Source organism: Rattus norvegicus, chromosome 9, assembly GCF_021556685.1.
Source record: "Rattus norvegicus strain SHRSP/BbbUtx chromosome 9, alternate assembly SHRSP_T2T, whole genome shotgun sequence".
Taxonomy (NCBI): domain Eukaryota; kingdom Metazoa; phylum Chordata; class Mammalia; order Rodentia; family Muridae; genus Rattus; species Rattus norvegicus.
Genome location: NC_141542.1, coordinates 6,353,684 through 6,377,527, shown reverse-complemented (window position 1 = coordinate 6,377,527; position 23,844 = coordinate 6,353,684). Strand labels below are relative to the sequence as shown.

The 23,844-nt window shown below is 51.5% G+C and overlaps 5 protein-coding genes across 36 annotated transcripts in view; 3 read left to right on the top strand and 2 right to left on the bottom strand.

Moving 5' to 3' along the window:
* The window catches only part of Catsperd (catsper channel auxiliary subunit delta), a 37,990-nt gene extending 34,689 nt beyond the window's left edge, over positions 1–3,301 (bottom strand). For 24 of the 31 annotated variants that reach the window (XR_015628894.1, XM_087567616.1, XM_087567605.1 and 21 more), the window contains exon 1: positions 3,211–3,301. Coding sequence is in view for 16 of the 31 variants with exons in the window: in XM_087567608.1 (XP_087423734.1) it covers positions 3,211–3,225 (15 nt within the window). In the remaining 15 variants the exon portion in view is untranslated. Of the gene's footprint in view, positions 1–2,087; positions 2,213–3,210 lie in introns of those variants that run through there. The other 7 variants (NM_001433009.1, NM_001433004.1, NM_001134984.2 and 4 more) reach the window with 2 other exon arrangements.
* Positions 3,302–3,507: 206 nt separating this feature from the next.
* Positions 3,508–15,835, top strand: Lonp1 (lon peptidase 1, mitochondrial). The gene is given in 18 exon segments (NM_133404.1): positions 3,508–3,901; positions 7,149–7,237; positions 7,824–7,943; positions 8,228–8,465; positions 9,820–9,881; positions 10,013–10,142; positions 10,296–10,379; positions 10,964–11,184; positions 11,909–12,047; positions 12,392–12,570; positions 13,730–13,817; positions 13,908–14,030; positions 14,115–14,231; positions 14,506–14,646; positions 14,727–14,892; positions 15,028–15,245; positions 15,316–15,480; positions 15,552–15,835. Coding segments are annotated over 18 exon segments (2,853 nt in total). The 5' UTR covers position 3,508; the 3' UTR covers positions 15,732–15,835.
* Positions 15,836–15,881: 46 nt separating this feature from the next.
* Positions 15,882–21,292, bottom strand: Rpl36 (ribosomal protein L36). Of its 2 annotated transcripts, none has more exons than XM_087567477.1 (4): positions 21,159–21,292; positions 16,397–16,491; positions 16,084–16,218; positions 15,882–16,003 (listed from the first exon to the last, which is right to left on the bottom strand). In XM_087567477.1, exons 2-4 carry the CDS (start codon positions 16,487–16,489, stop codon positions 15,914–15,916), a joined length of 318 nt encoding a protein of 105 aa, XP_087423603.1. In that variant the 5' UTR covers positions 16,490–16,491; positions 21,159–21,292; the 3' UTR covers positions 15,882–15,913.
* On the top strand, positions 16,488–21,503 carry LOC148003257 (uncharacterized). The gene is made up of 3 exons (XM_087568233.1): positions 16,488–16,756; positions 20,913–21,192; positions 21,288–21,503. The coding sequence occupies exons 1-3, from the start codon at positions 16,488–16,490 to the stop codon at positions 21,339–21,341; spliced, it is 603 nt and encodes a 200-aa protein (XP_087424359.1). The 3' UTR covers positions 21,342–21,503.
* Positions 21,497–23,438, top strand: Micos13 (mitochondrial contact site and cristae organizing system subunit 13). The gene is made up of 4 exons (NM_001399202.1): positions 21,497–21,559; positions 22,058–22,235; positions 22,391–22,445; positions 23,211–23,438. Exons 1-4 carry the CDS (start codon positions 21,531–21,533, stop codon positions 23,306–23,308), a joined length of 360 nt encoding a protein of 119 aa, NP_001386131.1. The 5' UTR covers positions 21,497–21,530; the 3' UTR covers positions 23,309–23,438.
* The last annotated feature ends 406 nt before the right edge of the window (positions 23,439–23,844 follow it).

Sequence of the window (23,844 nt, the reverse complement as noted above, 5' to 3'; positions counted from 1 at the left end):
GGGATCTCTGCCTTTTACTCATCCCTATCCCATCCCATGCACATGGAAGGCACGGACGGTGCTCAGAGCCTTAGTGTTTAGGGGGCTCTTTTCCTTGAGGTGTCTCCCCAGGCTCCTTCTATTGTTTATTCAGAGACAGGCTGAATAAAGTAGCCTAGGTTGGCCTGAAATTCCCAATCCTCCTGCCTCCACCTCCTCACTGCTGTGACAGCAGGCATGGGGCACCTGCCAGGTTTCTGTCATGCTGGAGTGGGCCCTGGTTTCACCAGGTGGGTCAGCCCTCAGCCCAGAGAGGTCCAGCTCAAGCCGCATCAGCAGTTACTTTTGGCAAGTATTTCTTAAGTTTCCCTACTTTGTTGTTGGTGAGTTTTTATTTTATTTTTTCTGTTTTGCAGCAAACTGTTGTGGTTTGACCTGAAGTTACTGTATTTTGATGCTAATTCCACTGCCCCAAGGACAGCTGCCTAGTCAAGGACTCAGAACTCAGGTGACTTCACCAGAACCACCTCTCCATTGAATTTGTAAAGTACTGGTGATGGGCAGGTACAGGATAGAAGGAGGCCTGTCATTGGAGGAGAAGGATGGGCGGGAGAGAAGTTTGCAGGAAGAGGAGGAGACTAAGGGAGAGAGGAAGAGACAGGAGGAAAAGAGGGGCAGAGAAACCATGGCAGGACAAGATGGCAGGTGATGTTAAGATTCTGCTCTGTGTATTTACAGGTTGTTATTAATGTTCTCAAGGGATGGATGGTACCAGGCTTTGTATGTTTAAGTGGGCAATTATATCTTATCAATTGGATCTAATATTGTTGTGTTGTGTGTTCTTTTATGTAAGGGTTTGAGTGTAGGAAAGTGTGCGGCTGGGATGTGTTTCTGCCAAGATATCTAGCAGATATCTTGGGGCACTGCGGTGTGGACCTAGCGGGGTATATTTTATATTATTACAACAACAGCAAACAACTTCCTTTTGGGTGGGACAGGTCCTACACCTCTCAGGTCCCACAGGCTCTTGGCACAAAGTATCTTTGCATGTACAACTTACTGAAATCTGCAGACAGACTGGGACACACAGATGGTGGCATGTCCCCTGTTACCACAGTACTTGGGGGGCTGAGGCACGGTATTGTATTGTATTGTATTGTATTGTATTGTATTGTATTGTATTGTATTCAGAGACAGATCTAGCTATGTTGCACAGGCTGGTTGCAACACTCACAGTAAGGAGCTGCCTTGCCAGACTCTAGTGATGAGAATCTAGAACTCAGAGTTTCAGAACTGAGGTCCCCAGGGGACAGTTAGCAACACATATGGTGGGGAACCTGGCTATTAAGGTAGCAGCCCCTGTGACAAGATGGCTTTCTGAGCTGGGCACCAAAAATGGGAGACTCCCTTTCTCAGCAAGGCTTTCCTGTCTCTTCCTGTCTTTGTCTGGTGTGTCCCTGAACACAGGTGGCTGGCCTCTGAAAAGTGACCAGCTGCATAACTCAGCACACATGTCCTGCTTTGGCTTCCCATCCACATGACCAGTTAGCCCTTTCCACCTGTACCCCTAAAAAAAAGCCCTTAAATACCCTCCTATCCCTAAAAGAACACAGCAGACATCAGCTGCGATAGTCTCCAGAGACCATTCTGTTCACACTCATGGTGGTCTTGAACCTTGCTCTCCATCTCTGTTCCTTTTGTCCCCTCAAGCTGGTGACCAACAGCCTCCAAGGAGAAAGTGGGAAGGGGGAGAACATACATAGAGACATACTTGCATGTTAGCCATCAGAGATACTAACCATGGCACCATGCACAGCACACTTCCCATGCACTCAGCTAGCCTTAAGTGCCCATGGCACAGATGCTGAGCCATGTTGGGATTGATGGTGGCACAGGTTGCAGGCTGCACAAGGAACTTGGATTTACGCACGTCCAAGGCCCCGGTTCCATACCCAGAAACAAGTTTTAGTGCTGTGCTTGGAAGGACTGTGTCAAGGTTAATTCCTACAACAGAGCTGAAGGGCATGCTGGGCTCCAAAATGAACCAGCTCTGTCCCTACCCGCCACAAACCTCCCAGCAGCATCCCATCCCAGTTAGGCAGTCGCACCGGCACACTGTTTGAGCCCTGACCACCGTGGCCACTGCTGCTAGCATCAACATCAGCATCCTGCCTGGTTCTCCACAGCTAACACCGCTCTTCAACTGTCAGGCTTGAGAAAGTCTCTGAGCATGCGTGAGGTTAGGCCACTTCGCTCCTACCCGCCTCTAGTCTGAGCACGCGCACCAGGTAAGAAGGCCACTAGCGGGACCTTTTGGACATGTGCAACAAAAGCCCCAGTAGGTCTTCGCAGAGGCAAGTGGAAGGAGTAGGCATGCGCAATATGAAAGCAGATCATGAACATTTCAAACCTGAAAGTTACACCCAGGCTCCCAGCTCCATTAGTCAGAATCGTGAGCATGCCCAAGGAAGTCTCCACAAAACGTGCATGAGCACACGAGGTTGTGGTAGCAGAGCTTTGGGCATGCATAAAATCCACCCCCTGCTTTGTGGAGCCTAAACCTGCACACCGGTCTCTCGGTACATGTCCTTGAAGCTTCAATGTTTTGGTAAACAGGGAAGACTGTCAACAAAGGCAACGCTAACAGGTGCGCTCATGCGCACAGCTTGTAGCATGCATACTACAAGGGAGGCAAAAACCATCCAAGCACGCCTCCAGTGTAGAGTGAAGATGGTGGAATCAACTGCGTAGGGAGACATGGTAAAACCTGTTGTCGTGTATCAGCAAAGAACGCTAAAAAGACTAAAGTTATTATAAAGGAGGGGTGCACTGTACTTTTCTTCCATGCCTTCAGAACACAGCCTGTAAAAAGTTTTAGATAAAAGTAGAAAACAGAACGCAGTTCTAAGGTACAGCTTGGACCGGATAGACCAGTAATTGTAGGAGTCGGTAGGGGGCACGCTTCCTCCAGGCCCCCTTCCTAGAGCAGTGCCCTACGGAACACCCGTTCTCCCCGACAAGAAGTCGTCCCGTCCCAACTGCACTTGGTCTCGCCCCGCCTCTCGAGTCACCGCTCTGAACACGCCCCTAAGTCAAGCCCCGCCCCTCGAATCCGTCTTCAGTCAAATCCCGGCTTCCCAGTTCCTCCTATCCCTCCCCGGTGGAGCGCTCCTCATCCAGACTGCAGACCAGTTCTGCCTCCTCCGTCATGTTTACTCGAGCTTACTACACCTCTCGCTTTTTCATCCAACTCTTCCAAGTCTTCTCTAGAACATCCTTCCTCGATCTACGCCTCCATCTCGGCCAACTCCAAGCCCCGCCCGGAGACTTGAGCCCCGCCCCTACTTCCACTCCCCCCCCACTTCCACTCCCCCCCCCCGGGCTTAAAGCAGGACCCCCTCTGGTCACGCCCACTCACTATATTCAAGCTCCGCCTAGCCTGCTCCAAGCACGCGAGCGTCGTCACGTGCGCAACCGGAGGGCGAGCAGAGATGACGTAAGCGCGCCGCGCCGTCAGTATGGCTGTTCCATGGCGGCAAGCACAGGTTACGTGCGGCTGTGGGCTGCTGCGCGGTGCTGGGTTCTGCGGCGTCCGCTCTTGGCTGTCACCGGAGGCCGAGTCCCGAGTGCGTCCGGGTCCTGGCTGCGCCGAGGATGTCGGGTCTGCGACACGTCAACTCCCTGGGGCGGCCGCGTTCCTATGGGCGGGGGCCAGTGGCGGGGGCTGTGGGACGCGGGGAGCCGCGGTGGCAGCGACGAGACCTCCGAGGGCGGCGTGGAGGACGGGGCCACGGCGAGCAGCGGGGAAGGCCCGGTCGTCACGGCCCTCGCGCCTATGACCGTCCCGGATGTGTTTCCTCACCTGCCGCTCATCGCCATCTCCCGCAACCCGGTGTTCCCGCGCTTTATCAAGATCGTGGAGGTAACCAGAGCCCCCGCTGGCCTGGCCTTGCTATACCCCTGCTCTTCTGGCGGGACCGAGTGGTCTCTCAGCTCCCTCATGTCTAAGAAACTTTTGGAACCGCGCTCCTGCTTGTCATCTCACCACTCTGGAGTCTTAGGCAAGAGGATGCCAAAGTCCTTGGTGGCTCATTGGGACACAAATTCCTCCCTTTTTCGGGTCCTTTAGGACCCGTGATAGTGGGTGTGAAGTCCCTGATCTTAGGACGCCCAGATGGTAGAAATCCCAGGCCGACTAGCAACGGAGTACAGTTATTTTCCTTCCATCCTAGTGAAAATTTTGTAACGCCTTCTCAGCCTTACTTGTTCAATGGTGTCCTGTTTATTTATTGAGACAGTTTTATGTATCTTTTGTTTTGAGACATTTTCTCTCATGTAGTGGGGTTTTTCACACCCCTAATTACCCGCTTAATGTATCAGGTATAGTTGTGGGGATACAAAGTTACAGGCTTTGGGGACTATATTCTAGAAGTAGGAGAAATGCGGGAATGCTGAAGTCTGAATGGTTTACCAAAAGAAGAGGACAGGATTTTTTTCCAACACTGTCCATGACATTTTCCTCATATTTATTGCCCTAAAAAGAGAGAAAGTTCAAACAGCCTTTTAACTAAGGAGGAAATTCCAGTGCAGGAAGCTGATTTCATCTGATCCTTTCAAATTAGTGAGCCATGAGGAGGGAGGGAGAGAGAACAGAATGATGAAATCAACAGTAAGCAGAGACCTTTAAAAGGGAATGTTCCAGTTGTCATCTATCCCCCTATGTAGGTGTCCATGGAGTTCACCGAGGCCAGTGATTTTCACTTAACTTAGCAAGGTCATACAGTGAGTCACATCCATCCCACAGTCTCCCCTCCATTCCCCTTGCTCGGCCAAGTCTTGAAGGGAGGTGTCTCAGCACAGATGTGGGGAGGGTTAGAGCTTAGAGGGAGTTCCTCTATGTGCCTCCGCTCCCATGCTTCCAAGGCCCATCTCACATACACATCTGCCCCATAACTGCTGTAGGGTGATGTGGCACCATCACCTATCTGCAAGTTGCTCCCCAGGGCCTTGGTTTTCTTCATTTAGAAAATGGACATAATAGTAGATCCTGTCTTGGAATCAGAGAACTCTTGTGGAATTCACACAATGAATTGTATGTAAAGGCTTTTTTGGCTTTGGTTGAGGTAGGATCTCATGTCGGCTGCCCTCCCTCTTGCTGTGTAGTTGAAGTTGGACTTTAGCTCAAGGTCTTCCAGCCTCTCTCTTCCACCTCCTTAGCTTTTGGGTGACAGGTGCCCCACCTGGTTCTGAGTGACTGAGTTATGTCTCTGTTATTTGCTGCTGGGAGGGCGTTTCTCATACCTATGATGCTCGTAGGACTTGTTATGCCTGGCAGGCTCTAATAGTTTAGAACTGCCTTGGAGGCCCATTTTGGATTTCTCTTTATGCTCTAGGCTTCTGGGGCCAGGGCTGCTCACACCCAGTCCCTTAACCCTGCAGTGGAGACAAATGTGTGCTGGTGCAAGAACCCTGTGTGCCATTGGAGCTAGCTATCAAGGGTGTGGTATTGAGACAGTGGTGTGTGGTTTCCTATTGGTATCACCTCATAAAATGACCAAAGTCAGAGAGATGAAGGTGCTGAGACCTATCACAGAACTACAGCTGAACAGTTTTTTAGGAAAACTCAGCTTTCAAATAGTCTACAGCTGTCAGACTCATATGCTATCTTTGGCCTCTGAGTGTACAGGAATGGTTCTGTGTGCCGGTTAGGGTTCTCTCTAATCTGTTTGCTTATCATGCATGAGGCTCACACAGGCTGGATACAGAGTCAAACACCTGTCATCCAAATGCTCAGAGGGAGGAAGGAGGAAGATCAGGAACTCGCAGTTATCTAAAGCCAGCACGAGTTGCTGTGGGGAGACAGTATGACCAGGGCAACTTTTAAAATAAAGTTTTTACTTGGGGGCTTGCATATAGTTTAAGAATATCAAGCTGGGGAATGTGGTGGCAGGCAGACATGGCACTGGAGTAGTTGCTGAGAGCTTGAATGCAGAGAAAAACCTCAAAGCCCATCCTCAGTGGTATGCCTCCAACTAGGTAGGCAACACCTCCCAGTTCTTCTTAAACAGTTCCTTAGATCAAGGATCAATTGTTTAAATATCTGAACCTATGGGAGCCATTCTTCTTTAACACCACAGACCCTATCTCAAAAACAAAACAAAACATAACTTAAAAAACCCAATACCAAACAAAATAAAAATAAAAACCACCTAAGGTCTGACTCAGCACATGGAAGGCAGGTTAGGAGGATTGTCATGAGTTCAAGCCATCTTGGACTACAGTGTGACCCCTGTCTCAGATCAACAAAAGAGAACCCTGAACACTGAGGTGAAGGACCCCTTCCCAGCCTTGCTATAGCACAATCACACAGATAAACAGGGATGTGGTGACATACCCTTGTACGTCCGGTACTTGGGCCAGTGAGCTAGGAGTTCCCAGTTAGAGTCAGCTATGTAGTGTGTCCTAGGGAAGCCTAAACTACAGGTGACTGGGGAGAGACTCCACAGATGACACCTGTCCTCAAGTGTGTGTCGTGTATGTATATATGTTTGTGCTTACATTTATGTGTATGAATGTTTTATGTACACCACATGTGTGCTTGGTGCCCATGTAGTTCAAGATTGTCAGACCCCTTGCAATTTGAGTTAAGACTGGTTGTGAGACAGTGTGAGTTCTGGAAATTGAACTCATAAACAACTGCTGAGCTCCCTCTCCATCCAGCCCTATTGGTTTTTGTCATTTGTTTGTTTTAAAAATTTCTCTCTTTGGATCAAGCTGGCCTGGAGCTCACAGAGATATATCTGGCTTGTGTCCCCAGTGCAGGGGTGAAGAGTGTTCCCATGATGCCCCACCCATCCTCAGTTTTAATTCATACCTGCTACAGGTGGTGAGAGGAGTTATTAGCAAGTTGCTGAACAGGATTACTAGGAATTGGTGTTCATTGAAGCTGGTTGGAAACTGCCAGTCTGCAGGACACAGGAGGTCCCTGTCACGGCTCTGTTTTAGCCTGAGTTTCCTTGTGTTGCCTCCTGCCTCAGTCTCCCTGGTACTCCTGGTCTATGACATTAGTGAAGCTGTGATGTTGCTAGTAGCGTTGATTGTGCAGCTAGATAGTCCATTCCTGGTGTTAGATGTGTAGTGTCCTGGGTCCTCATCTATCACTCCTGCAGGTTAAAAATAAGAAGTTGGTTGAGCTGCTGAGAAGGAAAGTCCGCCTGGCACAGCCGTATGTTGGCGTCTTCTTAAAGAGAGATGATAAGTAAGTCCTCTTCCTTTTCTCCACTTGGCTGTCGCCTGAACTTTTCACATTGAGCTAAAAGGAGCCAGTGGCAAGGCCAGTAGTCCAACACACTGCCATTTTACTCTAGGACAAGGACTTGGGTATAAAATCTTTCAGTGAGGAGCTGGGGCGTGGCGTAGTGGGTAGCCCTTACCTAACAGGCAGGAGACCCTTTCCCAGTTGTGAAAAAGAGACTTCTCTGCTGCCCACATGGGGAAGTGAACTGTTAGCTCCCTGTGAATGTTGGGGCCTCTGGTACACCCACTCACAGATGTGGTTCTACATCACATGAGATTTTCAACTTCACAGTGGGTGCTATAACAGCAGAGAAGTCCTCTGTGGGTCCTCTTTTGGAAGCTGTGTAAGTGATGTGATGTCACCTAGGACTATACTGCTGGGCTGGTAGCTGTTCCACTGCCCTTGAAGGAGCCAGGTGGTGGTTTCTTTGGGTCTCTAGAAGTGACATGTAGAGGTGCTCCTGTCTCCCTCCTACTGTCAGCCTGAGCCATACTGCAGGCTTGCGCTGTGGCCCAGCCAACGCACCTTTGTGTTCCACCTCCCTCAGCAATGAGTCAGACGTGGTGGAGAGCCTGGATGAGATCTACCATACGGGAACGTTCGCTCAGATTCATGAGATGCAGGACCTCGGAGACAAGTTGCGCATGATCGTTACAGGCCACAGAAGGTACCCGTGCCAGGGTGAGATGAAATGTGCCCCTCAGCATTCACACGAGAGGTTATGGCCTTTATGAATCGAATCGTGGGCAAGTCCTCTAACGTGAGGCCTTGGAGCACAGTGGTGTACAGTGTCTTCTCACTGAGCCTCAGTGTTGGCCACACTTTCCAGTGTGCTTAGCTCTCTTAGATTTTTTTTCCCTCCATTTTTTGAAGAGTGGGGCTACAGGGCCTTTGAATAGACAGCCCTGTAGCCCTGGTTCCAACTGTGCCCATCTGTCTGTCTGCCTACAGGATTCACATCAGCCGGCAGCTGGAGGTGGAACCAGAGGGGCTGGAGCCAGAGGCAGAGAACAAACAAAAGTCCAGGAGGAAGCTGAAGCGAGGCAAGAAAGAGGTCGGGGATGAGCTGGGTGCCAAGCCCCAGCTGGAGATGGTGACTGAGGCTACCAGTGACACATCCAAAGAGGTGCTCATGGTGGAGGTTGAGAATGTAGCCCATGAAGACTTTCAGGTCACAGAGGAAGTGAAGGTAAGCAGCACTCACCTGGAGTGACCTGCACACATGGTGGGCAGGTGGGCAGGGCTACGCTACGCTGTGCCACACCAGGTCCTTGGGTGTTCACAGAAAAGGCAGGATTCAAACCCATCCCACCGTGCACACATAGGTTTCTAGAATTTTGTAGAGTGCCCACCATTTGCTTTCTCTACAGCTTAGGAGGCAGGGGCATGAAGCAGGGAAGGAGGCTATGGCCACCCTGATCCCAAACTAAGCCATCCTCCCTTCCCCAAGGTCTCTATGGGTAGGACAATTAGCCAGGCTAGGCTGGAGCCTAGAGTATGCCCAGTGCTGTTGGCTGCATCAGGAAGGGAATGAAGGCCTCTGCTAGAGGCTGAGGTTGTGGTTGACTGGAGCTATGGGAAACACATGTTAGGACTGAGGCTGGGCTGTGTGGAGAGAATGTTGGAGTCCCATGGTGAGCTGGTGCTGTGTGAAGAGAGGAGGCCTCTAGGCTGTTGTGATATTATGAACTTCATGTGATTGCAGTCAGCCTGGGAAGTGATCATTTTGTAGAGTGGCCGTTCTGTTTAATAGAAGATGTTTCAAGTTAGAGTAATGTCCCATGCTGGTGGCACTGTGCCAGCTTTACTGTTGGGCTTTATGCTGAACTCGGTGACTCTTAGAGCCCAGAGCTCTGCTCTGGTTTCTTTCTTTGGCGGGGGACGGGGGTGGAAGGAAGCCCTGGCTGTCTTGGCTAGTCCTCTGTGGACTAAGCTGTTCTTGAACTCACAGAGATCTGCCTGCCTCTACCTCCTGAGTGCTGGCATTAAAGGCCTATGCCACCACTACCTCTGGTATCTTCTACAAAGGTGAACTCAGTTGGGGTTGAACCAGGCAGAGTGTTGTCCTACCTGGCTATGATGGTGTGTGCTTGTAGTCCCAGAACCCTGAAACTGAGGCAGAAGGATTGCTGGTGTTAGTGTAAGCAAAAGCTAAGGAAAGTGTGGAGAGTACACCCCATGCATCTGGAGGAGTGCTGGTTTAGTTCCCCATTTTATTTTGTTCATATTTTACTCATAGGGGTGAAGTGGGAGTGTAACAAAGTATGCATATGGAGGTTAAGGGGGACACTTTGCATGTCTAGGAGTTGGTTCTTCCTTCTACCATGTGGAAGGAAGTTGGACTCAGGTCATCAGGCTTGGCAGCAAGTACCTTTATCCTCTGAGCCATTTCACGAGCCTTTGCTTTAGCTTTTACACTCCTTGCCCTGGATCTTCTCTGCTGCTGACCTTAGGTCCTGCTCTGTGGTCCCATGGATGGTAGTTAGCTGGGAGGGGAGTCTCCTCCTCTTCTATCTCATGACTGTCATGTTCCTGCTTGCCAGGCCCTGACTGCAGAGATCGTGAAGACCATTCGGGATATCATCGCCCTGAACCCTCTGTACAGGTCAGTGTCTGCACGGCTGGGCAGGGACTACCACTCAATGCACACTGGCAGAGCTAGCTGTCACTGAAGTCAGAGTATGTGTAAGGGGCATAGGGCAGCACTCTTAAGGCACTGGCACTGCACCCTTACAGAGAGTCCGTGCTGCAGATGATGCAGGCAGGCCAGCGTGTGGTGGACAACCCCATCTACTTGAGCGACATGGGTGCCGCACTCACTGGGGCTGAGTCCCATGAGCTGCAAGATGTGCTGGAAGAAACAAACGTGAGTGTGTGATCCACTGTTCTGAGCAGGCTAGCAACAGCAGCCTCATCCTCGGGACTGGGCTCTATGGAGGGTGCCTGTCCCAGTGCAGCTCCACTCTGCACAGCTGTGGTGGACCCCTTTCACATGTACCCCACTGTCCTCTGTTTACAGATCCTTAAGCGGCTCTATAAGGCCCTGTCTCTTTTGAAGAAGGAGTTCGAGTTGAGCAAGCTTCAACAGCGCCTGGGGCGTGAGGTGACAGGAGGGAAGGGGAGGTGAAAGGGATGCATCCTGGCTCTAACACGTTCATTTCGGGATCCTCTCTTTGAAACAGGCTGACTCAGAACTTTGTATTTGAGCAGTCTTCCTGCCTCAGCCTCCCGTGTGGTGGGACAGTAGGCATGTGCTGTCTTTCACTTCTCCACAGCACATCCTCCCCTGCCGAGGGCTGTGCTGCAGCTGAGTGGATGTAGCGTAAGCTAGGCAAGATGGAGCAGAAGGCTCAAGAGCTCAGGGCCATAATCAGCTGTGTGGGGCGTTTGGAGGCCAGTGTGGGCTACATGATCTGGCTCAAACCAAAGACAAATAACACAGGTTTAACTCATGTATTGGGTGTGTTTGTTTGGGCATTACAACAGCAATCTAAACAAACTGCAAATCCCATGTTAGGGAGTCCTGTGGGAGCCTACAGGGTAGAAGCCTGGGTCGGTGAACTGGGGCAGCATGTGTGAGGCCCTTCAGTTCCTAGTACCACTGTAGACGGGCCAGGAGTTTCTGTGGAGGGGCTGTGTCCTGCCCTTCCCACCCCACCCTGCCCAAGCTCCACCTGGCACACACAGGTGGAGGAGAAGATCAAGCAGACGCACAGGAAGTACCTGCTGCAGGAGCAGCTGAAGATCATCAAGAAAGAGTTGGGACTAGAGAAGGATGATAAAGATGCCATTGAGGAGAAGTTCCGGGAACGCTTAAAGGAGCTTGTGGTTCCCAAGCATGTGATGGACGTGGTAGATGAGGAGCTGAGCAAGCTGGCCCTACTGGACAACCACTCCTCTGAATTCAAGTGAGTCTCCACAGCCATAGCCCATAGCCACCCCTGCTTGCTGTCCCCCAAGCCCCTGGCTTGGTCGTGTTCCTATGCAGGCTGCTGGGAATGTGGAAGGCCTCTGGGTCCAAGCCTGGGATGTAAGTCCCTGTGGGGATGTTGACTGCCCTGCCCTCCCCTACAGCAACCCAGGAAGCAAGTATGTTGTGAATTCACATAGTCTGTGAGCACACAATCCCAGCACTCTCTTGTAGCCTAGGCTCCTTGTCTAGACTGTACACTTTCTTTCCCCTAGGTTCCCTCTCCTGCTCACACACCCTGTGGTGACTCTGGCCAGATATTCCAGGCTAACTCGTGTCAGAATTCTTAGTTCAATCCATTCAGGCCACTCCACTGAGTTGAAATCCTGACCTGAGGATGTCTGTGACCCTGGAATTTAGCTCTTTTTCTGTGTTACTATGGCACCAGGCCACCCTCAGTGATTGCTTCTCAAAGGTCCCTGTTGGGCACTGCTGCTGTCCATGGCTTGGGGACAGCCAGGACAGCCTCAGACTGAAGCAGGCCTGATCTCAGTTTTTTCCCTGAGCCATACTCACCCCTCTGAGGTTGGCGTTTGGGGTGTCACTTACTTATCCTGGGATATCATATCCAGGTTCATTGATGTGCTCCCTGCCAGGGTAGCTCTGCAGCCTTGCATGCAGCCTCACTGGGAGCATCAGCTCACAGTTCCTTGTCCCTGTAGTGTCACTCGCAACTACCTGGACTGGCTGACGTCCATCCCATGGGGCCGGCAGAGCGATGAGAACTTAGACCTGGCTCGGGCCCAGTCGGTGCTGGAGGAGGACCACTATGGCATGGAGGATGTGAAGAAGCGAGTCTTGGTGAGGCCCACAGCGTGTGTGTGGCCACATTGTCCAGGGAGGCCTGCCTCATTTCCTTACTCCTTCCAGGGAGAACCAGCCAGCTATCTACTGGGGTTCACTATGTCCCCTGGTGGATGAGTGGCAGAAGGCTAGTGTGCTGGGTGGGGGCTGTTTTGACAAGGTAGGCTGTGGGCCAGACTGTGAAAGAGGGGCCCCTAATGTGATTCATACCCCACCCCCACCCCCAGCTACAGCCCAGGGCCCTGCAGCCACAACTCTAGTCAGCTCAGCCTTGAAGCTGCTGGGTAATAGCCCCTTGGTCTTGGCTCATCCTATGCACTGAGCCAACTTGGCTTCCACAGGAGTTCATTGCAGTCAGCCAGCTCCGAGGCTCCACACAGGGCAAGATCCTCTGCTTCCACGGCCCACCAGGTGTGGGCAAGACCAGCATTGCACGCTCCATTGCCCGTGCCCTTGGCCGTGAATACTTCCGCTTTAGTGTTGGTGGCATGACAGATGTGGCAGAAATCAAGGGGCACAGGTAGGTAGGCTGGGCCTTTAACCCACCTGACTGGGCAAAGTGTAACCCAGTCTACAACCCTGCCCCTGTTCTCTTCAGGAAGATTAGGGTTTGGGCTGGGCAGAGAAGAGTATGCCAGATGCGGGTGTCCATGTGGGGGGTGGGACAAGGAGGTACACTAGTTGTTTTGCTTCCTGAGAGTATCATGGAATACCCTAAGTAGACCAGTTTGGCCTTGAATTCAGAGACTTTCCTGCCTCTTTCTCCTAAGTGGTTAAAGACGTGCACCTGAACCTTTTTTTTTTTTTTTTAAGTGCATTCCCTAACCCACAGCTAGTGTGAGACCCTGGATGTGAGTAGTCTGCTGCAGGAGTGTGGGAGATACAGGAGCCTAGCAGGCTTTGAATTGAGCAGAGACCAAGCTGATAGCAGTGGCTGGCCGCAGACCAGATGGCCTCTCTTAGGCCTGTGCTTGTTCCAGGTCCCAGTGTGGTTAAGAGAAGCTGAGGGAAGCAGGCCTTGTAGGAGTGGCAGGCACACTGTGCTGAGGTCTGCCTGGCTGCTGCAGTACTCATGTACTCCTAGCACTACAGGAACTGACTGGGCAGGGCCTCATTTACTGTCCTAGCACTCAGCTTAGGCAGGAGTTGGGAGGCATCCTCTTGCCGTGCCACTTCCCATGTTCTAGAGCTCTAAGCCCACCTGAGCTACTCAACATCCCTGCTCAGCAAACAAAAAGATCTTGTCAAAAGAGCAAAGCCCTCCATGGCTCCCACCCCCTCTGTGCAGCAACCCAAACCTTCCTTCTCACTGCTCCCCTAACTGGCTGGTCTTGTCCCATGTGCCTGTTCCCTCAAGCTCTGTCCCAGTCTTGTTTTCTCTCCCTCTCCTGTCATCTTTCATGCCACCCTGCCTGGTCCCAAGCTTAGGCGAGGCCCTTGTTTGTCCCTTGCTCCTTCCCACTGTCTGCCCTACTGAGCTGGGGGCCTGAGTGTGGGGTCCATGCCCCATGAAGACTCAGCCAGACCAAGTACATAGGAAGTGAGGTGAGCATGACTGCAGACTGTGGCCAAATGCTAGCTGGAGGAGACACAACTGTTTCCAAGTGGGCCATGTGGTGGCATACTGTGGGCCATGTTCTGTTTGGCACACTGACCCACACTGAGTGTTGTTTCCACAGGCGTACCTATGTGGGGGCCATGCCTGGGAAGATTATCCAGTGTCTGAAGAAAACCAAGACAGAGAACCCATTAGTGCTGATTGATGAGGTGGGGTAGGCTCTGGGGATAGGTGGGACAGCTTATCTTGTACTGTGAGAGCCAGGCATAGTCCCACAGCACCTGCCTTTTCCAACTCAGGTGGATAAGATTGGCCGAGGCTACCAAGGGGACCCGTCATCAGCACTGTTGGAGTTGTTGGACCCTGAGCAGAATGCCAACTTCCTGGACCACTACCTGGATGTGCCAGTGGACCTGTCCAAGGTGAGTGTTGACATGTGGCCATGTGCTACAACTATGGGAGAGGCTACACCCAGCTTCCAGCATCCTGTCCCCCTTGTTACCTAGGTGCTATTCATCTGCACAGCCAACGTCACTGACACTATACCGGAGCCACTAAGGGATCGCATGGAGATGATCAATGTGTCAGGCTATGTAGCACAGGAGAAGCTGGCCATTGCAGAGGTGTGTGGGGTCCTGTGGAGGGGGCACAAGATAAGACTTGGGTCCCACAGTAGTCCCGAGTACCTGGCAGGTGATGGGCAAAGGTCTCAGGTGAGCACAGCCTGGGGGGGGGGGGGGTCTATGGTCTTCAGGACAGGGCTGTGATTCTCTACTCCTGGCCTGTGGCACCAGAGTGAGCCTGCTTCTCAGAGGGCTGAGTAGTGCAGGGGATGAAGAGATTGGAACCCTAGGGCACCAGGAACAGCATGGCATTGCTGACAGCTGCTCCCCACAGCGGTACCTGGTGCCACAGGCCCGCACCCTGTGTGGCCTAGACGAGAGCAAGGCCCAACTGTCAGCGACAGTGCTCACTCTACTCATCAAACAGTACTGCAGGGAAAGTGGTGTGCGCAACCTGCAGAAGCAGGTGGAGAAGGTGAGCCTGCCCTTGGTTCCACCCACCTCACAGGGCCCCGCCCTGCCCAGCAAAGCCCCACCTACACCCATCCACTGCAGGTGCTGCGCAAGGCTGCATACAAGATTGTAAGTGGAGAGGCCCAGACAGTGCACGTGACACCTGAGAACCTGCAAGACTTTGTAGGGAAGCCAGTGTTCACAGTGGAGCGCATGTATGATGTCACGCCTCCTGGTGTGGTCATGGGTTTGGCCTGGACTGCCATGGGTGAGCATAGCACCCCACCCTGGGCGATACTTTCTGCCTGGCCAGCTGGCTGTGCATTGTAAATAAAGATGGGGACTAGATTGATGAAGGTAGGCCTGGAGTGCAAAGAACAAATCCAGCTTCTCCACCTTCTAGGAGGCTCCACATTGTTCGTGGAGACATCTTTAAGGAGGCCCCAGCCTAGTGGCAGCAAGGAGGACAAGGATGGCAGCCTAGAGGTGACAGGTCAGCTAGGAGATGTCATGAAAGAGAGTGCCCGCATAGCCTACACCTTTGCCCGTGCCTTCCTGATGGAGCAGGACCCTGAAAATGACTTTCTGGTCACATCCCACATCCACCTGCATGTGCCTGAGGTAAGACCGTGTCAGTCACCCACCTATGTCACCCACCAGCTCAGCAGCTCAACAATCCCTTTTCTTGCAGGGCGCTACCCCCAAGGATGGCCCTAGTGCAGGTTGCACCATTGTCACTGCATTGCTGTCCCTAGCTCTGGGGCAGCCAGTGTTGCAGAACCTGGCCATGACTGGGGAAGTCTCCCTCACTGGTAAAGTGTTGCCTGTGGGTGGCATCAAGGAGAAGACCATTGCGGTGAGTGCTTGCTGCCTGTACCCCCGGCTACCTCAGAGTTAAGAGTGCCCAGTTGACACATCTTTCCACAGGCTAAGCGTGCGGGAGTGACCTGCATCATTTTGCCTGCTGAGAACAGGAAGGACTTCTCAGACTTGGCTCCCTTCATCACAGAGGGCCTGGAGGTTCACTTCGTGGAACACTACCGCGACATCTTCCGAATTGCCTTCCCCCTGCGAGAGCACCAGGAAGCACTGGCTGTGGAAAGATGATGGGGGTGCAGTGGGGTAGGGGGGTCTTAGGACTAAATAATCATGGTGTGGTGGGGCCACAAGTACAGCTGTAAAATCATGAGTAAAAGAAAGCCTTTCCCAAAGCTTGGTCTGTATCTGCAGCGGCCGTGAGCACACGAATACACGAACTTAAGAACCATCTTTTATTGGGGGAGGGGTCATCAATCCTTCTTGGCCGCCGCCTTCCGCATGGCTGCCAGCACGTTGCTCAGCTCCTCCCTCTTTCTCTTGGCGCGGATGTGCGTGCCCACCTGTGAGGAGTCGTAGCCTGTCAGCCATGGCCATCGCCCTCAGTCACACCCCACCCAAGCTCCCGCCACATACTGCCTACCCTCTTCTTGATAAACTTGAGTGCTCGCTTGTCCTTGGACACCTTGAGCAGCTCCATGGCACGCCGCTCGTAGGGCGCGAAGCCGCACACCTCCCGGATCATATCTCGCACGAACTTGGTGTGCTTGGTGAGGCGCTACGAGAACACAGACCCGAGAGGTCAGGCCTTTCCGAAGGGGGAACACAACAGCCTGCACCCTGACTCCCACCCTCAGACGCCAATCAACGATGGGCCCACGAACCACTGCGGCCTTTCCATTCCAACACCCTCCACCTCACATCCCTGCTGAAGCGGCCGCGTCCCCGGCACTCACCCCGCGGCGGCGGCTGTGTCTCGGCTTGCTGACGTTTTTCGTCACTTTGTGGCCTTTGTTGAGGCCCACGGCCATGGGGTAGCGCAGGGCCATGGCTGCGGGCAGCGGGAATAAGACAGCGACTGAGATACCGTACCTCGGCCCGCGCCCGCCCGCCTGCCCGCCGGGGCGCCCCGCGAGGCGGGAGGCCCGATGGCGGCAGATGAGCCCAGACGAGACGGACTTACCTGCAGCTTTCCGATGGCGGCCGGACAGGAAGAACGACGCCGCGCAGAATCCTGGGATATATGCGACTCGCTGGCCTTTTCGGCGCGCGCGCGAGAGAGACAGGCGCCCTAGGGCGACCTCTGGTGGCCGGAGGTACTGCTGCACCCGTGAGCCCGCGGGGTTATGCTTGTGGTTTGGGATTCTTCCCTTACGTTATACTTTGAATACCGCCTCTCACTATTGTTAACTGTTGAAGTAACTTAATCTCTGACAATGAAAGTACTTTTTGGGGGAAGGGACGCTGTAGGTTAAGAGCACTGCCTGCTTTTCCAGAGATCCTGAGTTCAATTCCCAACAACCACATGATGGCTCATAAACGTCTATAATGAAATCTGTTACCCTCTTTTTGCCTGCTGACATACATGTAGACAGATTGCTGTATACATAATAATTAACAAAATAAACAATTTTTAAAAAAATTATAAAAAAGTGCTTTTAAAAGTTGTTTTTTGTTGTTTTGTTTTTTATAGCCTGGTGGTGGTGGTGCATGCCTTTGATCCCTGCATTCAGGAGGCAGAGGTAGACAGATCTCTCGGTTCAAGACCGGCCTGGTCTACAGAGGACAGCCAGGACTAGCTACACAGAGAAACCTGGTCTCAAAACAAAAACATTTTATTTTTTATTCTTGGGCTAGACAGATGGCACAGAGGTTTACGAGTACTTGGGTTCAAATCTAAGCATTCACAGCAATGGTCCTAAAACATATGCACCTCCAGTTCCTGGGCATTCCCATGCCCTCTTTTGACCTCCGTGGACAACATGCATGCATGCAAAAAAGAAAACGAATGAATAAACGAATATATGATTTTCATGTATAGGTGTTTTGTCTGCATGTGTGTCTGTTCATCACACGGGTGCGGGGACTCAAACCAGGTCGGTTGTTACATTAGCAAGTGCTAAGCCAGACCTCAAAACTGCTGCCATTTAAAAAAAATTAATTTAGGGGTTGGGAGAAGCGCAAACTTACGGAAGTCAGAGGTCAGTTTATAGGACTCTGTTTGCCCTTGTCACCGAGGGTCCCAGATAGAACAGATCAATAGATCTGTCCGGATTAACAGAATAGTTAGAAATTTAGATCTGAGTTCCCTTGAAGGAACTCATGTCCCCTGGTGGCCTTGGCTTGTAACAGTGTGGTAAGTAGGAATGCAAATTATCTAGAATCACAGGCAGTGCTCCTCACTCCCCTTCCTCGCTCTTTTTCTTTCTGTGAGCTATGGCCCTGTGAAGAGCAGGCTGTCTTGAACATCCAACCTTCCTGATCAAGACAGGTGTGTATCACACCCATCTTTTGCAGGTCAAGTGCTCCAGCAGCTGAGCCATGCCCCCAGCCTCTCCTCTCTTGCCTTAGCTTCCTACAGTCCGAGCTCTGTCGGCCTGAGAACATAAGGAACCCAACTCTCATTACAAAGCAGGGCATGGGTGTACCAGGGTGCTGTACTCTGGAGGGTGCAGAGAGTAAAACTAGTCAGCAGCACAGGCACTTAGACCAGTGTGGGAGGGACCAACACGGGTGGGCGGGGCCTGTGGATAACATCACCCTAGGGTGGAGCCAAGGAGAAAGGTCCTTATGGGGAGCCTCAGCCTGCATGCCTAGAGGGTCCAACCTGGTACCCTAGAGTGGCTGAGCTGAGGATCAGGCTTGAGAAGAATCCAAGGAGGGCAGGAATCCGGCCTTAAAACACAGGAGGGAGAGGAAACTTGCCCAGGAGCCGGGGGCGGTACCAACTTGAGCAGGGGCGGAGCCTTTTACACCAGAGGGAGGGGAAACTGAGCAGAACCTGGAATCCAGACTAGGGTGGGGGTGGGTGGGTGCTAGAACACCGCAGGAGTGAGATTTGAACAAGGGAGGGAGGCTAAACTTGTGCTGGAGCCAAGGGCAGAGACCAAGTTGGGTAGGGGCGGTGCCTAGTATCCAAGAGGCCAGTGGAGAATAGGTATTTCTGGATGCCCAGGGCATCATCTTCCAATGTCTATTAGCAGGAATTGAGTATTTGGCTGTATGTCCACCCCTGCTGTTTCTATGTTTCATCTATGGGTTTCTGTTAGCAAGCACACACTGCAAGGTATATTCCTGTTGACATTTAGCCAGGGAAGAAACAGGCTCAGGGAGTTCTTGAACAAATCACCAAGTGAAGGAGCCTAGTTCTTACTGAAGTGTAAGAGCTATTAAGAGGCTTAGCCTGGTAGAAAGTAGGTAGTTATGGAGTTCCTGTGAAGGACCCTACAGGCTTTCACCAGATTTACACCCACCGCCTCAGTTCAAGATTAGGACAAAAAGTACCTCAGGTCAAGACTAGGCCAAGTTCTATTCTCTACCCACAGTTCTTGGGAGGAACAGGGACAGAGACATTCTTGAAAAACCACAGAATGTACTGGTGGTCACCTGACCCTCTGGTCCCAGATAAGAGTTCAAATGCGTGTCATATGCTTGCTGGCCAATAGACTCAAAGGTCAATATGTTTAGCCAATAAGTTTAAACTGTAACTTTGCCGATGTAACCTGTACCTCTAAAAACTATAAAAACTGCTTATTATAGCCATTCAGGGTCGACTTCTAGTCACTTGCCATGAGGGGCTGATTGAAGGTGCATTTGTATTGAACTCCATTCTCCAGTCTCACTTGGGGGTGGGGAGGGTCTCCCGGTAGTTAAGACTCATTTCGAGCCTTACAAAAGAAGTTGCAGAAAGTGCTCTCTACTCCCCGCTCACACTCACTTCTTACAACCATCCCAACCCTGAACCCGCACATTGCGTTAAACTGCACACAGGGAGGCTTGCCTTCAGTGCGAGGGCCTTGGCAGGGGCGGGAACACCAGGCGGAGATTCAGTGGGACAGAATGATGATGCCCTGCTGCCAGCATCCTACCTTCCTCCTCTGACCACTCCCATCATTCTGGTAGTGGGGAGGAACAAAGCCCTGGACCCTGGGGGCTGTGACAGAGTCCTCCAGGGACCAGCCTGTCCTGCTCAGTCGGCTGAGCTTTGTCCCGGGCCTGCGCACTGTCTGTGTTCTCTGCTTGGACGCTCTTCCCTAAAACTTAATTTTTTTCAAATCTTAGGTCCAAAGATAAACTTTCTAAGCACTACTGCCAACACACATGCTACCTTGACATGTTCTAGACACCCCCCCCCCATCCACTCTTTTCTTAGTCATGAGGATTGTTTTATTTTAGTTCTGGGTGAAAAAAGAGAAAGTGTCACCACAGATTTTTTTTAAGTCATGAAGGAACCCTGGATCCATCTGTAAAAGCAGGGCTCAGAGTACCAGGCAGGTGAGTCGAGCTTGGTTCAGATGAGTTCCAGACCAATCATGAACACAGAATAAGACTCCCGTTTAAAAAAACAAAACAAACCACAGAGCTGGGTGGTGGCAGCATACACTTTAATACCAACACTTGAGAGGCAGATTGAGAGCTGTGAGTTTGAGGTCCACAGAGTGAGTTCCAGGACAGCCAGGACTGGTAGAGAAACCTTGCCTCAGAATAAACAAGCAAACAATAACCAACCAAACCAAACCAAACCAAACCCAAATAAACACGAAGAAAATAAAGTTGTGGGGGTCGTGTGTGGTTGAATCAGAATGGTCCCTACAGTCTCATATATTTGAGATGCTTGGTCCCCAGTTGGTAGAATTCTTTGGTAAGGATTAGGATAAATAGGAGATACAGTTTTATTGGTGTGTGTGTGTGTGTGTGTGTGTGTGTGTGTGTGTGTGTATGTGTGTGTGTGTGACTTAAAGGTTTTTTAAAAGATTTATTTATTACATATTAATATACTGTAATTGTCTTCAGATACACCAGAAGAAGGCATCAGATCTCATTACAGAGGGTTGTGAATGACCATGTGGTTGCTAGGATTTGAACTCAGGACCTCCGGAAGAGCAGTCAGTGTCTTAACTGAGCCATCTCTCCAGCCCAACTTTAAGGTTTCAAAAGCCCACACAATACCCTGTAGTCCCTTTCTGCCTCATGCTTTTGAACCAGAATGCAAGCTCTTAGCTGCTGCTTCAGTGCCATCCTTGTTCACCTGCTGTTATATACTCCTCGTGTTATGATGCTCAAGGACTTCTGAAACTGTAAGCAGTAGACTTCCTTCTGTTGAGTTGCCTTGGCCTTGGTGCTTTGTCATGGCAACTAAAAAGGAAACTAGGACGATAGGTCTCCATAGACAATGACAAGGCCTCCAAGGAGCACTCACTTTGCAGCAGAATAGGGATCTACATGATCATCCCCTCTTTGCCCATTTTGCAGAGTTGCCCGATACCTCCTGCCTCACCTCTCACCCCAACGTAGCTCCTTGTACTTCGGAACACCCACCGCCAACCGGTTATCACATGACCCCAAGACTCCTACTCGGCAAGGACCTTTGGGCACCAAGGCCTTGCCAAGTCAACAACTTAAGCAAGCAAGCATCCATCCTACATGCCATCTGCAGCCTCTCCACGCCTCCTACGTTAAAGCCACACCCCTAATCGCTCACGTGAACGAAATACCTACTTTTCTAGAACAATCCAGCCTTCGCGTTGCCGTGGTAACCATCACTTAGGTTTCCTTCATCTCAGGGACTCAATTCTCCGCGCGGGCGCGGGGGAATCTTACCAGGGCTCTTGTCTGTCGTTCCTCCAGACTACACTTCCCAGAAGCCTTCGCGGCCCAGACCTCCTTTGGTCTTCTGCCTAATACATTTCCCAGAAGGAATTGCGGCAGCTACGGACCCCGATGTACGGAGTCTAAGGCTATTGCCGCTCCCGGAGTCCATTGCGGCTGACAGTGACCACTACATTTCCCAAGAGTTTCAGCAGCGACACCAGCCGGAAGCGGTGGGCGAATTGCGTGTCCTTGCGCGGCGAGTGAAGTGAGAGACCGACCATGGTGGCTCGAGTGTGGTCGCTAATGAGGTGCGTGGAGAATCGTGGAGGCCCGGAGAAAGTTTTCTGCTGTAGGCACCTGTGCCTTGCGGCTTGGTGTCGTGCGATTGCTCATTCCCGGTTGTGTCTGGACTTTTCTCACAGTCTATGTAGGGAAACTGCTGGCAAAGCTAACTGGATCGCCTCCCTCCCAGCCCGTCCTTATCACCTACTGCGTCAATTTACTCTTGTGCAATTGAGATGCCTAGGAAATCCTGCCCTTCGCCTCTCTCCGGAGATTACTTGAGTAACTTGGGGGGAAGCTCCGCCAGACACCCTGAAAGGTTTTGTGACGGGGATCATAAGTGTCTACTGTCCTTTGCTCTGCAGGGTTTCCTTTAAGACTCGGTTTACTACTAAAAGTCGTGTCACGAAGGCACGACAAATGAAATGATCCTTGTTCTCTGGTCTCCCAGCCTGTCTCCTGGTCAACTGTCTGATCCCTGGAGACTCCGCCCCCACAGCATCTCCCTTCCTGTATTCCCGCAGGTTCCTCATCAAGGGAAGTGTGGCTGGAGGAGCAGTCTACCTTGTTTATGACCAGGAGCTGCTGGGGCCTAGTGACAAGAGCGAGGCTGTCCTGCGGAAGGCCGAGGAAGTTGTGCCACCAGCAATGTACCAGTTCAGCCAATATGTGTGCCAGCAGACGGGTCTGGAGATGTCACAGGTACCTTGACTGGGAGTGGGTGGTCTACAGGGTGTTTCTGGGTGTGCTTGGGGAGTCCTCCACCCTTGCTTGGTGGAGTTTTGTGTTTCTGGGTTTGGGAGACAAGGCTGTAACCTATCCCCACGTACCAGCCCCTGTGTTCCTCTTTCTCCCAGCTCCCAGCCCCTCCAAAGATTAACTTTCCGAACTTCCGTGATTCCTGGAACTCAGGTAGGCCCCTATGCCCCTGCTTGGGGGGATGCCGAGGCACCCCAGCCTCTCTCCCAGCCCTGTTTACCTCATTGTTCCTTTCCACTTCTCCATATTTGCCTATTTGTGTGCCTGTATTTCACCTGCAGAACTAAGTAGAAAGGACTGGGCGTGGTGGCCCATGCCTGTGACTTTAGCGTTTGGGAAGCTGAGGCAGGAAGATTATGGGTTCAAGGGGAGCTTGATTACAACCAGGACTATGAAAAGAAACCCTTTCTCAAAAACAGGAAAAGCAACAAAATATCAAAACAAAACAACCCGAAAGGGTTGTAGATCAGGGAGCACAAAGCTCTGGGTCCCATCCCCAACACCCCATAAATCAGGTATGGTGTTTGTAGGTCTGTCATCCCAGCACTTAGAAGGTGCAGGCAAGAGGATGGAGGAATTCCATTTGACTACAAAGGGAATTCCAGGCCATATGGGATATATGAGACCTTGTTTTCAAAGAAAAGTTGGATGTTGCATGTCTGTAATCCCAGCACTGGGAAGAACTGAGGCAGGACTGAGAGTTTGAGGATAACCTTGGACTACATTAGTTAGCTGAAACCAGCCTTTAAAATAGGGCATAGGAAAGGGGTCACAGTGTAGACCCACACTGGAACTTGTGGATGAGGAAGGGCTAGCCCCATTCCTGCTCCAGATACTGCTCTTGCACTCCTCAGGGGGTGGCTGCGTGTGGCTCTGGCAAAGTGGAGCCTCACTGGCACCTGTGTGCTGTCTCTGCAGGCATCATCTCGGTCATGGCAGCCTTGTCCGTGGCCCCCTCCAAGGCTCGAGAATACTCCAGGGAGGGCTGGGAGTATGTCAAAGAACACACCAAGTAATGGATGCCACCTTGCCCCCCAGCATTATGGGAGTCAAGACCAAGATGCCACAGACATCCCAGCGGGGACCTCACTCTTTGCAAAGCTTCCAGCATTGCTGGCCCAATAAAGGACATGGGATGGTCTCCAACCTGCTGTTCTTCTGGGAGGATGTAGGGTGGGTCCTGGCCCCTGGCAGACTGCTTTATGGCAGGAGTCCTGACCAACAGGGATCTCTATGTTCCAGATGTAATGTTTGGAGCCCAGAAAGGATTTTTTCTTTTTATAAACATTTTTTTTTCTTTTTTTTTCGGAGCTGGGGACTGAACCCAGGGCCTTGGCGCTTGCTAGGCAAGCGCTCTACCACTGAGCTAAATCCCCAACCCCGGATTTTTTCTTTTTAACTTTTAAAAAATGTTGTGTTTGTATTGCTGTGGTAAACAAACAAACATGAGCAAAAGCAGCTTGTATAGCAAAGGGTTTATTTCAGCCTGTTACTCTCAGGTCATTCTCCATCACTAAGGGAAGGCAGGACTGAAGCAGAGGCCATGGGAAAC